Source organism: Corvus brachyrhynchos, unplaced genomic scaffold, assembly GCF_000691975.1.
Source record: "Corvus brachyrhynchos isolate BGI_N302 unplaced genomic scaffold, ASM69197v1 scaffold14, whole genome shotgun sequence".
Lineage (NCBI taxonomy): Eukaryota > Metazoa > Chordata > Aves > Passeriformes > Corvidae > Corvus > Corvus brachyrhynchos.
Window position 1 is genome coordinate 20011893 of NW_008239110.1, and position 17715 is coordinate 20029607.

The 17715-nt window shown below is 40.3% G+C and overlaps 1 protein-coding gene across 1 annotated transcript in view; it reads left to right on the forward strand.

The window, feature by feature from the left end:
* The first annotated feature begins 17246 nt into the window (after positions 1–17246).
* Positions 17247–17715, forward strand: part of PLEKHG1 (pleckstrin homology and RhoGEF domain containing G1) — a 127757-nt gene continuing 127288 nt past the window's right edge. The window contains exon 1 of the mRNA XM_008637876.2: positions 17247–17715. Within this exon, the coding sequence (XP_008636098.2) occupies positions 17627–17715 (89 nt within the window). The 5' untranslated portion in view covers positions 17247–17626.

The following is a 17715-nucleotide window of genomic DNA, read 5'->3' on the forward strand; positions in this document are numbered from 1 at the left end:
AGCTAGGAAATACTCAGACTGAGTCATCATAATTGCTACTAAAAAGGAGAAACACAAAAGGGTTGGATCCAAAACAAGAACCAAACCCAGTTTTGGTGGACTGCACTCTCTGTGTAATATGTTACCATTACTTCTTTTAAATGTAATTTTGAAACCCATTTAAGCACAGATGTTGTCACTGGAAACTCATAAAAACACCAGTTTAAGCAGTCCCATGCTGGTTGAGCATCCCACTAGCCTGTCTCGGACAATGGCCAGCACCAACAGCTCGGGGGAAAGAGCTTAAGAAACACAGGAATGATTCGTTCCTCTTTCCTTTCTTCTAGTGATCAGTGCTGCAGGCATTTCCTCCTCTTGATATCACATTAGGGCCATTGTTTAGTTATCCTCAATGGACCTTTCTCCAACTGACTTTCCTAATCCCATTTTGAACCTGCTAATATTTTTCACATCCAAACTTAGTTTAGCAGTGAGTCAATATCTTGTTGTGTGGAAAATTGCTCCCTTTGGTTTTAACTGTTTTTAAACCTGTCATTGGATAAATTACTTTGTTTATATGGTAAGGAATAATGAACAATTGCTCCTTATTCATCTTCTCTGTCCTAGTTATGATTTTATAAACCTCTCCCTACACACACAAGCTGTTCTGAGCTGAAGAAAGCTTTCCTGCTTTGCTTGAGCAGGTGCTGAGCCATACTTGCAGCCACCTTTGTCCCCCTTCAGAATATTCCAAGTTCTACTGTATCCTTTCAGAGGGAACATCATCAGAGTTATACCAACACACTTGCCAGATGTGAAAAATGTGCAGCAATTGAAGGACTCCAGGATATAAAATAATAGGATTTGTGGCTTGTCTATAGATCTAATGAGTAACTGGTTTGGGAGTTTGGTTGGTTTTATCTTGAATAAAAGGGTGATTTTTTCATCTCTCTAAATTAGTTCAAGCTGCTTTGCACTTCGACTAAGCAAGCTAGAATGTCCTCCAGAATAGGAATGTTCACTCATCGAGGCAATCTGAAGCTGCTATCCATTCAAAAATTTCTCCCTATCCTGTTGTACATCAATTTTCATCCATCAACAAATCCTCAGTCTCAGAACTTTCTTCATTTCTTTCACAGGAGCAATGTCTAGATTAATTAATGCACACTGTTGGTTGAAATTAATAAGTGACAAAATCTAATTACCTTCCACACCAGTTGACTCTTATCCACACATTGTGCGAACTATAATTTCCCATTCCTTTGGGATACATTTCTCATATGGGCTGCACATGTTTCATAAATTGTGTTGGAGGTTCTCCTCATTCTGGGAAATTTTTGTGGTCTGCAAACCACAAGCACAAGCAAGAGTTCAAAAGGCTTTAGTAGAATACAATCTGATCTAGCACTGTACATACACAGGTCAATAAACACCGAAGTAGTGCACCTGAATTGATACTAACTGCTGTGTGTCCTATTTTGACAGAGCTGAGAGATGAATTGCCTTCTAGTCTCACTCTGTTGAAGCATGAATAGTCCACAGTTTTAACTCAGTAGCAGACAACTGTTGTCCATTCAGTCCTGCACAAATCTGTAATGGAACAGTTAAATGGCAAACTCCAAATGCTAGGTATTTCTAGCAATTGACATTTATGACAAAACACTCTATCGTTGGAATCAAAACTGTCATTGAAACAAACCTTTTTCTTAGTCCCTGTGTCTAGTATGCATTTTAAGTTCTCTTGAATGTTTTTCTTCTGCAGCTTGATGGAGTTGACTCTTGACCAATAGCAGTTAAAGACTCTACAATGTAAGAACCCTTACTAGGTTCAAGGCATTGAGAAAACAAGAGAGATCTACTGGACAATGATCCAGGATGGCCTCAAGGGACCTGGATTTGAGTTCTGATATTGCTGATGTATTATAGACATGGTAATTATTCACTTCTGATTTTATCTGGTTTGCTCAGCTGTAATATATTTGCAGAAGACAATTTTTGCTACATATTTGCAGTCAAACACAATGCAGTCCTCCTCCTCTCTCGGATGTCTGCAAGTCAGATTCCCTGCTGCAAACCTAACACAGGGATTTCCTAATCTTTCCTGCAGAATATCTTTACACACTTTGTAATTTCATGAAATTAGTAAGAATTAGTTAGATGAAGTTAGCAGGAAGTGTCTTTTTTAGCAGAAGAGGCGAGTCCTTACTCTTTGAGTCTTGTCATATTGTTACTAACTGAGCAGTGGTTCCTTGCACAGCTGCTCAACCTAATGACTCACAGATTCCAAGATACAAGAGTCTTGTTCTTGCCCATCCACATGCCACCCTGTCCATTCCTGTTGATTCATTTCCAGGCTGAGGGCAGTCTAAGTGACTGGCCCAGCAGAAAAGCTGGGCAGTCTTCTACTGTGTTAAGGTAGCATCCAGAAGAGTCCAGATGTCAAGTGTGTAGTGTGGGAGCAGGGCGGGGGAAAAGAGAGGCCAGGAGAGGAGCCACTCTTCCTCTTTGTTCACTGCCAGGTTTGCTCAGTTGACCATGGAGCTACAGCTTAAAAAACTATCAAATTGTCTCCAGTTGTATCTCCTGAGCCTAGAAGATTCTAAAAATCTAGGCTGGCCCAATTTCTTTCTGAATTCATGCAGTATGATCTCTTACTTCATTTGCTAGAGGCTTTAATTCAAATGCTGTGTCCCCAATATATCTTTGTTAATAATGACACAGATTAGTAAACATGCTTCACTGTTGGAGCGATGACTGTCTTCCGTAGGGAGGGAGCAGTCTGTTTTGGTATTCTAGGAAACTGTTCTCATTTAATCAACAGGCTTTGTTTTTCATAGCTGCATAACATGAGACAAAGTTGAACTAATGGTCAGGTTTAAGGTTACTACCAAGGATTTCAACTTTTCAGCTACAGGGGAAAAAGTCTTACATTTTTTTCATCACAGTCTCTGTTGAAAATGTTTGAATCTTCCTAGAAATAATTACTGTTTCCTAACCTAGTAAGATCTTCCAACAAATACAAAGAGCTGCCTGCAGTTCTGACACCATGCAGATCTGTTTTGTTGTTTGTTTATCTTGGTAAACCAGGAGTTTTGTTACAATAGGATGCATATTTTGGCTTTTGAAATGCAGCAAGGAGCACAGGAAATTATATGTGCTGACAAATGGATTCTGAACTTTTGTTAGGAGGAAACAATTTCAGAGCCTCCACTAGGAAAACTCCACCCATCTTGTTATATGTTTTTTGAATCACTACCTGTTTGATGACTTACATGTTATGAAGGACATGCATGTTTTCTCTTAGAATAGATTCTTATGCTCAACCCCGCTTATACACAAAATTTCATGGATTTCACTAAATAAAAATCACTTTGGTAAATGTTTCAGACCCCCTACTGTATTTAACTTCACTTTCGAGTTCTGTGTTCTTTCAACATAAAAAAACTCTTCTCCCACTCTGTAACAGAAACACTGCTATTAACTGAAACTTTGAAGCAATGATGAAGATTTCCATAATATATAAAATGTGGGTCTCTCCCTGTAGCATCTTGTAATAAGGAGAGGGTCTTTCTGAAACAGGCTTAACATATGTTCTTACTAATCTGTTTTTCTTGGAGTGATTTAAAGGCGAAGGACAAGGCACTGCCAAGCACAGTGGAATAGAAGATTTGCTCTCGTGGGTGACGGACAGTCAGGAAGGTCGGTGTCTCAGGGCTGGGATTTCCCATCCATGCTGCATACACTTGGCTGGGCCACTGACCATTGTTTCAAGTGATACGCTGTGCTGGCTCCCACGCAAGGTGATTTTTTCCTATGTCACATTTACAGAACAAGCTCTTCTCACAATATCTGGGACACCGGCTCATTGTGGCTTCCATGAATACAGGGGAAATTCCTGGCATATTCCAGGACCAAGAAATGTGAAGGCCCCTCAGTGACTGAAAATTGGACTGAACCTTTCTTGAAGGTACATGAACTGTGAATCTGAGAGTAAAATTTATCCTACTTGCCACTCTGGGAAAAAAATAGTGCTGTCTTGGTTTTCTGCATGGTCTTTTCTAAAGGACAATGTATATCTCATGCATTTTTGTCATTATACATTAAAAGTATGGAGTGATAGTGTCTGACATGGAGCTGTTGTTCCTTCAAGTTTTCCTTATTCTGGAGTTCCTGATTTATTAAGGAAGCTGTACCAATCAGAGCACTCCTTCTAACACTAGACTGTGAAAAAGAAAGAAAGAGGAATGCATCAATCAGTTTGGGACTGAAGATTCTAGGGAAGAAGTATTAACTTCATTTAACCAGTCTTCTTCTATTACAGCATTGACTTTGTCTCTTTGATTTTGGTATATTTGCTATACTTCAAGGAGAGAAACCTGTGTGACAGAACTTAAGAAAACAGTAGAATAATGGTTAAACAGTCTAAACCTTTTGGCTTTACAACATCATTGCTTATTTAATCTCACCTCTAACTATCTGTTCTCTCTCTCTCCTCACATGTCAGATAAACTCCTAGGGGTCACATCTGTCATCTGGTTCTGGGGTGTTAATCTCCTAGGACAAGGAAGTTAAATATATAAGCTATAATACATTGATCAGTATAATGGTTGGCTGGAGAAGTTCAATTAATTAATAAAAATTATTAAAACTAGAATCACTCTCCTTGTTTTAAGAATGACACTTCCATGGAACATAGATATCTCCTTATATGAAGGTGGGGCTGCCTCTTGACTTGTTTCCTACTTCCAGATTTCCTTTTTAACCATGGCAGGAAGACTGGGATTGTGACAAGAGGAAGTGGAAACACAGAAGAACATTTAGTAGCAGTAAGTATTCTCATGTTTAGAAATAGCCTCTGTGTGCAAAAACAATTGTCAGCAGCTTTCAACAATTTCAGTGATGGGTTTTGTTTTCTCAGACCTGTCCATCCTCTGTTCATCAGTCTTTTCACATGCATCAGTCATGAGTCTAAGTCTCTCAGCATCCCCATGCTGAGCTGTCATTAATCAGTCTGCACTTTGGAAACTGCTTATGAGTTTGCTTATGCTTAGGCAGCAGGGACCAGCTCTATTTCAGCTTATTATAAGTACAGTAAAGATTTTCACTGGCCTGTATAAGAGGAAAGATAGAAATGTAAGTTCTCCCAGATCACTGGGAGAACCAATGGCAAGCTGCTGTCAGCCACTCCAGAGAGACAAGTAACAGAGGGTCAAGTCTGATGTACACTCTCCAGGAGTGGTATGTATACTCTTATCTGGTGTCTGAAGTAATTTAATTAGTTTCATGCCTCATAACATCCATACAAGCAAGATCACCAGTGGGGAACAGCGTAGTTCTGGTGTTAAAACACATAGCTAGGATTTGAGACCAGTGCTCAAATTCCAGCCTTATTACACCATGAAATTCTAAGTTATAATTTTCTGTCATTAAACCACTTCAGTGGGTGGTGAAAGCTGAACAGCAGTGAAGACTCAAACCATTGTGTCACAGAATGAACCATGCTACGCCAGGATAAAGTCAAACAATGGAATAGTAAACACATCCAAATCCCATCTGTGTTACAGTGTCCATCAGTGGGACTGCAACTGCACCATGGGATCCTGAATTGCAAGTCCTTTTATTTAAGGGCAAGGGACACACATCCTAAAGAATAGTATAATTTTATCACCTAATTTATTATATCAGCCCAAATTGCTGTAGTGAGTGTCCAGATCAGTTATGCTTTTTCATAACGGCCATGTTTTTTAGGGTAGTGCTAAAAAATCTAGTACTTTGGTTTATTACATTCACATCAGAATGACCTACACCCTTCTCAATTTGGATGCATAAATGTAACTGTAGGTGTCTATTCATATTTTTTGTGTTTCTTTGCAGAAGAATGGTTCTGCTCTGCACAGTACTGTCCTGCATGAGGAACTGTCAATGATTATGTTGTGGATATTACATATGAAAATGGAAGAAAACAACAGCTTCTTTCACACTCAAATGCAGAGATGAAAGGAAAGGTCTAGTTGCAGTAACCTTTGCTGCTTCAGCTGTCTGCACTAATGGGGATGAGGTGCTTGAGGGAAACTGCTTTTGGTTTTGCAGTGAGTGCCTCATACTGTCTCCCTTTGGTTCTGGGAGCTAGGTGGAAGGTTTACTCTGCCTGCAGAGAATCGCTGTGCTTTCACCTGTAATCGAAAGGCTGATGTACCACACCCTAGGCCCTGAGGAGAGGTGTCTTCCTTCAGTGCAGCAGACCCCAGGGAGGTGTGGATGGAGCTCCTGAGTGTCAGGTGGGAGAGAGATGAGAGAGGTTATACCCAGCCTAACCTGGTCTGTTACAAAGTTTTGGGCATGCTCTAACTGATTAATGAACTGCTCTACCCCAAATATTTCCTGGATGTCTACATTACCATTTTCAATTGTGCTAACTCAAACAAACCAGCAATCAATTAACTAGAATTACAAAACTCTAGGCTAAACAAAGCCATCGTGAAGAAACTGGCTTTCAGCCCAGTATCTGGAGATGATGGCATATGAAACAGCCTATTGATTCTGCAGCTCTCAAATTCTTGTACAAAAGTAAAAACAATGGTATTTGCCTTTTCAATAGGGAAAAAAAAAATCTCATTTTATTCAGTACCTCCACTTATAAAAGGCAAACTACATTACTGAGCCAAGTTTTAGGAGGTTATACAGGAGGTACAGAAAGAAGTAATTCCAGCACAGTAAGAAAACTTCAGCTTAGAGTTATAAAAACTCTAGAAGAAAGGCAAGAACATGAAATTTTAAACTAGATTTATATGTCCACCTGTCAAAAATGTTGTGTGAACTTTTTGAGGTGTTTTTATCTTTCATGTAGAAAGCAATATGAGTAGACAAAACAGCTCTGTCAAGTTTCTATGCTGGTGACTGTCAAGTTTATAGCTAGTACTATGATATTCAGTGCTTTTTGTCTGGCTTTGGATGACAGAACCCTAAAATGTCTGAAGATCTCAGCTTCTAGTAGTCATTCTTTGGGGAAAAAACTTGGAAACTTGAAACAAACACACACAAATGGCATAAATAAGTCAAGCAGCAACAACTGAAGACATCACTTTCCTAAACCTCTTCTTTTTAATAAATTCTCTGCTCTGGAGGAGCAGTTCGTGGTTTTTCAATATGTGAGGGTTGCCAATAGAAAAAGCATGTGGTAATTGTAAAAGCAATAACCAGTCCAGCTGCATTCCCTGTGCAGAAACTGAGAGGGACAACAAGCCATAAATAGTGGTGTCACCGCCACTCTTTGCCTCAGTTAAGGAGTATTATTAATCCAAACACAAAACAAACTATTGCTCGGGTTCCAACTGAAAGTTTCAAAGCCTCATATATCTGCCAGATCAAAGCCAATTTTCACTGGAATTTTGGAAAGGAATTTCTTGAGAGAAATACCAGTGCTAATTTTAATTTCCTTTTACTACTTGTTTTAACAGCCTTATCCAAACCCAAAGTGTTCTTCAAATGGAAGAATACAAATTTTTCCTCTGATTCACCTTATTCTGTGTATGCCTGTAGCTCAGCACTAGTCTACTATAGCAAACACAAGCAGAACATCTACAAGGAGTATGTATTTTCCTTTAAACCTGAAGCTGCTGAGAACTGTCTTTAGGCAGAGATGGATGTGATGAGTGACTGCATGTTAACTACTGATGGGCTTTAGGTAGGATATTGCTGCCTAAGCTGTTGTCTCCAAGGTCCCTGTCAAGGCAGGTGCTTTGTCTACAGTGTAAACGTTTTTTAGGCTTGTTCGATAAAAGGTTTGGAAACTGCTGCCACTGAGGAGAATTGCTGGTTCCAAAACACGAAGAGGAAGGTTTTGATTTTTTTTTTTTAACAAAAAGGAAAAATCCTTCCATGAGAGTTCAGCAGACATCTGAGGCAATTTTCAGAAAAGTCTACTCAAAAGGAAGGATGTGTGTATGTGCTTGCTCTCGGATTGCTCTTCTGAGAGTAATTTTTTTGCACTACTTTTTCTTCTTAGGAGTATCTTCCCAGGTGGAGAGGCCAGCCTTCCCAGCCTTCCCGAAAGGGAGAAGGGGCAGGTCAGAAATGATGGGGCTTTTTCTCCCTTTTCTTAACAAATTTCTCTTCTGTCCCTACCCTCCTGCTATAACACTTAATTGTCTTCATGCATTAAGTGTGTTCTACACAGAAAACCTGCTTGCAGCACAGTGTTTTCTAGACTCAGTATTTTATCTTTTTAATACATGGTGTTACATGTTTGCTAATATGCAAAAGAAACAAGAAGAGTAATAATATAAGAGAAAATCTGAGGTGTCTTTCTTTCTAGGGATATTTATTCCATTTTCATGGTTATGAAATTACAAAATTATGTTCTCCTATGCAAAAAAATTTGGCTCTGAGTGTCAATCAATGCAGTGATAGAACAGACATGATTAGTACAAGATCCCCACAAAGAACTTAAAAAATGAGAAAAGTGGCAAAAGGAAAGGTTGTAGAGTCAGAGAGATTGATCAAGATATTTGGTATTGTGAGAAAATTCTCTTTTTTTCCCAGTTTCAAAATCTTTTGCCCCAGACAGGAACAACTGATTTTAACAAATATTTGGCTTTTTTTTTTTTTTTTGTAAGCATACAATAGGCCCATAGACCCAGCCGGTCATAACACATGGTCTTGGGCATAAAGAAATGCAGCATAAAAGTGTGGAGGTTTTTTTAATGAAAAGAAAGAAGGTAGTAAAAAGGACTAATTTATATAGTTCAAGTGATCAGAGTAGAAGAGAAAAATATTCTGCCTCTGCTGTGGATTTAAATAAAGGCGTTCCTTTGATTGTTAACTACTGTCAAAAGGAACCTCATTCTGGGAAACATGCTGAAAGAAGTTTTTCTTTGTCTATCCTGCATATCAGCTGCCTGCTAGACAAGGAAAGATTCTTTGTGACTCTCTTGTTTTTATACACAAAAGCAAATAACAGTGTCCGCATTTATAGGTATTGCTTTCCAGTGAAAGAGTTTTATGTCATACCAGTCCATAAGATTCAGAAAAATAATTGTAATATCTGTTGGCTGTAATAACATGTTATGATTAAAACAGATCTTCACTTTGCAGACCAAACCCAAATATAGAGGCTTGTGAGCATTTTTTAGCTTTTTGCTTCTTTATTCTTGCTTCTCTGTTTTGCCCCAGATTGACCCTGCACTTCTGGACTTGCTCTACCAGGATTTCTCTTAACCTTATTAACATAGGCTCTTATTAAAGGAAGCTCTGTGCAGCAGTGGGCAACACTGACAGGGTTGTCTTATGGAAAAAAAAGGAATGCCAAACCAGACAGTTACTAACTCTCAAAGCAAATTTAGGTGTCAAACACAAGCGCTTCTTGCTTTTTTTTATGCCTCAATATTGTGCAAGCTGTAGCAGTGTCTTGGAGGTGAAAAGTAATATGCAGCTGGAGGGTGTCAGAGCTTTTTCCAGCAGTATCTATGTCAATAGAACAGCCTGAAACTTTGTTTATAGCCTTGGCAAAGCCATCATAAGCTGAATTAGTCACAGCAGCAAAACTATCTGCTCACCAGTAGGGAATCTTCGTATTACAAACTTTTTGTATAAACCTCACGAGGTTTAATAGGAATTGCTTTATATACTAGTAAAATCTATAGATTTTTACAGACCCTAGAGCTTGTTTTTACTCTTTCCAACACTGCAAAACCAAAGTGAGTTCTTCTGGCTCTTAGGCTCTTCTCTCTTAGCTTTCTCCCAGTTGCTGCTGCTAACTGTTCAGCATGCACGGATGAGTCTGGAGCCTTGGCTGGAAGGCAACAGAAGTCTGCGGCTCAGGAATATTGCCCCCTTTCAGTGTGTCTCTCAGAGAACTTCTCAAAGTGACTGCTTCTCTTGTTTAGCCACTACAATTGAGCAAGAAAGCAATTCTGTGGCATAGTTTACAAATCTTTAAGAAGATTGGTATTTTCAATATGTTTCAAATTTGTGGACCCCTGTAAAGTGATTCTAAGTCTACTGAAGCAAGCTTTCCTCTCTCAGTTATCTTTCCAGGTCTCCTAGTAGAGACCAGATGTGAAACACCCCTGATCTAGAAAAAAAGACCTCCCTTCCAGATGAAATTTAAGCCCTGTTTACTCAAAGGTTCAGAACACTTTCAACATCACTTAGATTGTAAATTCCCTGTTTATAGGGACCTTTTCCTTTTTTTTTTACAAATTATGCATTCAGCTCATTGGTCACTGTACTCTGTGAGCATTATTGCAGTACGGATAATAAATGGCAGTTTTATCTGAGGGTCCTCAGAAACATCATTCTGTAAGAAAGTTTCTCATCACTAGATTTGGAATATTTAGAAATTATTACTCTCTCATTCTCAGAACCAGGACGTGTTTAATGATGGTTGGTAGACTAGAGGTATGAGGTAAACATTGTCATAGCTGACTGAGTTTTTGTGGTTGCATCCTAACTTGTACAGCTTTCTTGAGAAGCCAAGACTGAAAGGAAACATGGGAGTTTCATGGAACACAATTACAGTTGCTTATTCAATTATTAGCCAGTCCTGAAGTGACTCACAACACAGCTGCTTAGATTTACAGGCAGTTAACAGACTTAAGTGTTTGTTGGCTTTTTTGTTCAAAGTGATGTAGTGGGACATTGTCCTGGGTCAGATGTACCATAAAGTTGAAGGCTTGAGGAAACAGAACAGACTTTTGTCTCTTTCTTACATCAGCTGCTTTGTCAATGGCTGTGAGAAAGATGCTATGAAACTGATTTTATCTGTCTAATCTTGAGATAGCAGAGCAATCTAGTAACAGTATTCAGTGAAAGTTGGGCACTGTTGTCTCTGAGACACCCTGAAAACTCTGGGATTCTCTGATCTGCTATTTCCAAACACTCCATTTCTGATGTGACTTTATTTGGTAACTCTTGCATCTGTAATAATAATAATACAGTGGGCTAGCTGCTTGATTGGTGGAATTTTTTTCAAAACACTGATAATTGACAGTCATGCCTCAATAATTTGGAACTGTTTTGGTTAGATTAACAATCAAATTTCATACTTTTTATATAGAGAATTTCTTTGTGAACAGAGATAGAATAACCAGTAAGTACAGGCCATGTCATGTCATATAAACAAGTATTTACAAGATGCTGCAACATATTGCCTTTTCCAAATGATATTGTTCCTGATTTTAATCTGGGGTTGTTCTCCTGTACTAGACTTCTATGCTAATCTTCTGCATTAAAGAAAAGGAATTAACAACACTGACTGTAACACCTTAGGATTTTTATGTTTTCTTTTTTTCTTTTCTTTTTCACTTTCTTCTGTTTTTCTTCCTTATTTCATTAGTTCACTGAGGTATCTCTTCTGCTCTTAATCCCTTTTGTCTGAGGTTGAGGTACCATCTTTTTTCTCTCTTCTGGTTAAAGTATTTTGTATTTTTATACTGCTATATGTAACTATTAAAAATCAAAAGCATCTATCCATACTGTAGGCAGCAGGATTTGTAAAATCTATAAGAGATTCTCTGCCTTTTTGTCAATGGCAGGTCTTAATTTTAGGGCTTACATCCCTCTTCTGGACAGACACTGACCAAGGCAATGCAAGTTCCTATTTGGGGGTTAACAGCCTTCACTGTTACAAGTCCTGATAAAGGTTTAGACTTCCTTTTCCACTGCCTTGTCTGCATTCATGTAGATAGATGAAGAATGAAACCACAGTGAGTTTATTAAATCTTTGTTCTGTCTTGAGAGGATCTGAAATACCACCTTCCTTGACAAGTCTGCAGTGGCTGAGAGTGAGTTTTTGAGTGTTACTCAAACTTCCTGAGGGTTGTGATGAATTATGCCCACTGCCCATGATCTGATTGGCTTTTGGCACTCATAAAATTTACTAAGAGTGAGGAAAATCTTTCCTCAAGATAGCGTTTTGCTGTGGCAGTAGTTCAGGACAGCACGGGATGCAGCTTTGATGAGGATTGGAATGGCTGAACAGTGGCCAAAGTTATCTGATAAGCGATTTGGACTGCGTGTTGCATTAGACAGCAATACAGCAAAGGAGATTACAGTCCTCTTAGCTCCTTCTTGGAAATTTGCCCCTTGGGATGCTCTCTGATCCACGCCAGAGAACTGCCCATGCAATCTGCCTGCTCTGGTGTTGTCAGTCTCTGATGGGCAGCAAACCAGACTAAATGCAAGGAAGAGTCCAGGGCCACTTGTGCTTGAGAAAAATATTCCAGGGACTAGATGGTGATCTTGGAGAAGTTAGGGGCTGAATTTAGTTTATTGCCTAAAAAAAAGCATGTTTATTACTTATTACTCAGAGGGTAGTTTAAAACAATTAGTCTAATTATTGTGGAGCATTGTGCTTTAAAAGCTACAGCTGAAAGTAGGGAACCACAAGATTTTCATGTAAGTAGTAAAAGGTTTTTTTTAATAACCTAGATGAGTCAGAAGAAACCAGTGGTTATAAGTTTGAAGGAGTTTCCTTGAAGTTGGAGTCCTGTAATCAGATGAGCTCATCTACCATCTTAGCAACCTGTATTAGCAGTGTTGAAAAGTAACTCTTAGCTGCTGCTTAAAGCAAGTGTAATATTCTCCTTGTTGTGCTCTGAAGTCCTTGGACTTGATCCTGCTTTTTTATACATGTAAACTCACCACAAAGCACACAACAAGAAAAAACCCTTTTAAAGAGCATGATCTTGCAGCCCCTAAATACAGCACATAAGATGAAGGCCTCCTTGTGACATCTTAATACTCTTTTTGTGAATAATCAATTTAAGCCAAAAGGAGGCAGCTGAATTTTGAGAAACAAGCACCTCCTGTGTGTCCCGTAAGGCCTTTTGCTGTGCAAGCAACAAAACAGAGAAGAGGAAGTGGTTGGGATCCTGCTCCAGCTTTATTTTGAGTGCTTTTGACTGTCCTGTCCAGAGAAAAGGGGTAAACATCTTCCATCCTGGAGGGGTTGCAATGGTTCATCCTTAACTGGTGGCTTTGTTATGAGGAGCATGGAACTAGTGGTGACTTTCTTCCAGAGCAAGTTGGCTGACGACCAAACTTTGAAATGAACGACTCAGTTCCAGCCTTATAACCTAAAATACTTCAAAGAAACTTTAACTGGGGAGAAGATGAGCCCTTGTAAGACTGAAACAGGGTTTTTGTTTGCAAGGGTGTAGATGCAAATTTTTTCAGGAATAAGACACAAGAAAAGCTTTCTGGAGAAGAACAGATGGGAAATGTAGACAGCTATTATTTATCACAATGAAAAAAGCACCATGGTGGAGGTTGTGCTTAAGACCCAAGATTTGTAAAGAATTTGAGACCTGAGCTGACAACATAATTGCACTAGCTTTTGAATTTACCAAAGCCTATTTCATGAAAACTGCAGCTGGTCTGCGTGCTTTTTTTATGAAATACAGTAGCATTTGTGGAGGATCCGAGCAGTGCTGCTATGTGGAAAAGCAAATCATCCCAAAGATGTTTACTTCTGCATGGACAAAGGAGTCAACCCTCTCCCTAGAAAGATTAAATTCAGTCCATTCCTTCTGCACAGTATTTTGTTCTTTTCTTATGTTGGCAGTCTTCATACTTGTAACCACTAAACTTCATCCTCTTACTCCCATTCTTTATGCACACTATTTGTTTCCCAAGGCAAGTGGCATGCAAAGTCATCTTGTATTTAAAGTACTTCCACTTAAACTTTACAGTAAGATTGGGAGTAAGATATTTTGAACTTCATGATTTAATGTTTTAGCAGCTGTTGCTGTAAAGACTTAAATATGCTTCCAATTTTTTCCACAGAGTTATCTCACCAACTTGGAGGAAACTGAATACCTACAGGACACAGGCATAAAGTAGGTATGATAGTATTTTATTTGATATTAATGATTTTACTGGAACATATAATTACTGGAATGGTTGTGTACTCCTTGGCATTAGTGTACATGAAAGAATATGTTCTATTAAACAGAAGCATAGCTCTAAAACCCCCCTACACTTAATAACATTTCTTTTCAAAGTGAAGGAGTGTACCTATGCCTGTCAAGTAAATTGTGTAGTGGGTAGAATAATTAATTTGGACACAAGGCAAGGAGCACATTGCAGATTTTTTTTTTTTTTAAGCTGACTGGGGAGTGCCCAGGTTAATATTATATTCGTTTTCCCTGCTTTACACCCTTGTGCATGGCATGGATGCAGCAGTTTGCCTCTACAGATCCTGCCCCTCACCAAACAATCAATTCTGGGATGTGTCTTTGTCTTTAAGTGTGTGTGTGGGGTGTCTTTACAAGTAGCTTTCTTCTGTTATTGTAGGGACAGGCTTTTTTCCCCCCATATTCTAACACAGAACAGATAAACTTGTGCTCCTCTTCAAGTGAATGGTGAAATTCATCATCAGTCAGCAAAACTGAAGTGACAGTGATTTCTGTACATTTAAAGGCATTGGTTACAGTTTTGCTGAGTCACAGCCAGAATGAGGAAAACATTAACATGATGACTGATGCAATTCAGAGCTCGTGATGTAAAGAAATGCTGTGATGTTTGAGAACATGTATATGTACAAACTTATTGGTAGACCAGTTGATACAAGCAGACCTCCTAGAAGAAAATAATGCTAGGTTACAGATGCCCAACATAGTAAGCAAATCAGTTTCAAGTAGTACATGAAGGTAAGTCCTGGACACCATTGTGAAAGACACCAGCTCATTAGTGGTGCAAGTTTCTGACTGCCAGGGCAGCAGGAGGGACAGAGGTGAAGAGCTGGCAGATGGAGCGGAATCCCACCTTATGTATGGGGGAAGGCAGGGATCCTGCTGCGTAAGAGTATGAGAGATGCTGTGAGAGTGAGTAGGAAAAGATGTGTGTTGACAAAGGTGGAGCTCAGGGGAACAGAGGCTTGCTTCTTGAGGAAGCTGTTTGGAAACCTCCTCAACAACTGGTGCTCCTTCCTGTGCCACCGACCTTCTGGTGCACAGGCAAAATCCAGGAGAAAGGTTCACCTGCCTGCAGCTTCCTTGTCACTCATGCCCTTTTACCAATAGTCAGATGAATTACCTTCAAAGACAGGCGTTCCCACAATTTGTCCATGTATCTAATTCCTCTAAAAATGGGTGGTTCTTCAGATACATTATTTTGTGTTACAGTGTTGTAAAGTTTGACCTTTAAACCCCTCTCATTCTTTCTGCAACAATGATCTTACATTATCAGTCAGTCGCCTTAAAACTGAGAGTATTTTGTCAGTCCACTGTAACGCTATTTTTAGCACAAGCAAACAGAAACCAGACAGACTCATGATCAGTCCTTTGGGGAAACGGAGGTAGAAGGATGAAGAGAGAGGAAGAGACCTCCTCTTGAAGATTTTTCCTGTTAGTCACAGCACTGAGGAAAAACAAACTCCATATGGAACAGATCATGTAAGGCCTTTAAAACATATTTGGAGAGACTGTACAGTTTCTTAAAGGAACTTGGAATACTCTGTGATTTGGGGATTTTGTTGTATTTCCCATTTGGGGACGCGTGTGCATTTTCATTTGTTTTAATTTGGACTGAGTTAAATGCATCAAGCAGTAGTTTGTTTTATTACCATCTTTCAGAGATCTATTCATAAAGGAAGAACATTCCCTGATTCCCCAAATGGGAATGAGTTACAAATGCTTCTCTCCCAGTAGTTTCATCAGAGAAGTTTTGCTGCTTTTGTGTTTTTCTGGATTTTTTTCCTTTTTTTTCCTATTGACTTGCAAATGAAGGCTAATTTTTTGTTCCCAGCACAAGGCCAGTGTAGTGTGCTGAGGCAAGGATGTGTGCTCAGCTGGATGCTGAATTCAGACATGGAGTAAATATGTGGTGCAGGAGGTCACAACCAGTGAGTTGGTGTTAGTGGACCTACTAGTCTTATCTGAAATCGCCCTTCTTCCTTTTGCCCCCCTGTCAAGCAACTTTGTCAACCATTCTAGACTATTAACCGTGGAGTCCAGCCTTCTGTGATCTGCCTTTCCTGACTGATAGTACAGTGATGGCTCACAAGGAAATAGGAGTGGAGTGAGATTTACCCCTTGGTGATAAGTTTTTTCACGCAGACGTGGTTGGGCACTGGAACAGGGTCCCCAGGGAAGTGGTCACAGCACCAGCCTGACAGAGCTCAAGGAGCATTTGGACAATGCTCTTGGGCATAGGGTGTGATTTTAGGGGCTGTGCTCTGCAGGACCAGGACTTGGACTCGATGATCCTTGAGAGTCCCTTCCAACTCAGAATATTCTGTGATTCTGTGATAACTATGCTGTAATTCTGCAGTGTCAATAAATGTTATGTGCAAGAATGGCTGCCATTAAAACATTTGAGGTATTTTTTTTTTCTTGAAAAGCTAATATAGTCCCACTTATTAAAAACAAACTTTTGTTTTGAAACGTGGCCAAAATGAATTCATAAATGTGGTAATCTTAAAATTCAGCACTGGTCTGAAGAATATTCAGCATGCATGTTGAGAAAGAGCTCTGGGCTTCTGAATCAATGACAGAGAAACAGACCCTGAACAAGGTGTTTTGGTGGTTTTTTGGGGGGTTTTTTGGTTTGTTTTTTTAGGATTCCAGTGAGAACAGGTAAGATGAGGGCAAACACTGAAACTTCCTGCTTTTCTGAATTACTGCTGTAATTACTTGTTTTGACATCTGAAAAGTATGAGCTGTTCTAACCTCTCAATTTTCTTTGCATTCCACATGTTGTATATTAGCATGAGTAGATGCAGAAACTGTTATGGAAAAAAAGGAATACAGCTTTACTAAATGTGAAATATGGAACAAGATTTTACAGGAAACCAAGGATTTTGTCAGGGCTCAGAGGAATAAGGAGCACTGAACATGTATGAAGAATCCAGGCTTTATTTAAGCTATTTTTTCTCTTTTGTGTTTGTCTTTTTAATTTATTCTTTTTAAATTTTGTGTAGCTTTAAGCTCACCTTTCCAAAGAAGATGACCCAGCAGCCTGCCACTAGGCAGGTGTAGTCTCTGTCTACAGCCTCTTGGAATTTGCTTTTTACGGGTCTGTATTTCGGGGTGGACTTGCTCCCTTCGCATTTTGGCAACTCATTTACAGAAGCTCAGACCTGTGAATTGAATTTCAGACCTGTGGTGGCAGAGAGGAGCCGATGGGCAGCTCGGCGAGGCGGGGATGGGGCTCGCAGCCGGGAGGAGAGGCTGTGACCTGACACACGGGGGAGGGCAGGAGAGCCCAGCGCTCTCCCCTGCGTGGAAACAGTAGCGGGATTTTTTTGTTTTCCTTTCAATTTTTTTCTCCCCCATTCCCTTTTCCTCCCTTCTTCTTCCCGGGGCTGTAATCTGACTGCTCTCTTTGGCTCCATTCCAGAGACAAATCCGAGTGGTTAATCTCTCTCCCCCCCCTTTCCCAGCCTCGGGGGCTGGGGGGCGACGGAGGAGGGAGCAAGCACCAGCCCAGAGCCGGGCCAGGCCTCCCCGGGGAGGGGCTGAGGCAGGGGCTGGGCTGCGGGAGCTGCATGGAGGAGGGGAGTTTCACAGACTCCTCTGCCCGGCCGGGAGGAGAAGGAGGAGGAGGAAGTTTGGAGATTAAGCCGCTGCCCGGAGCTCGAGCGCACGGAGTGAGCCGGGGCGCGGCCACGGGCGCTGCGAGGGGGACACCCGGCCGGCGCCGCTGAATGCGGGGCGGGGTAACCTCCCGCACTCCTGGCCCGCACCGTGCGCCTGGATTTTCAGCGGGAGGAGGAGCGGGGGGCGGGGGCCGAAG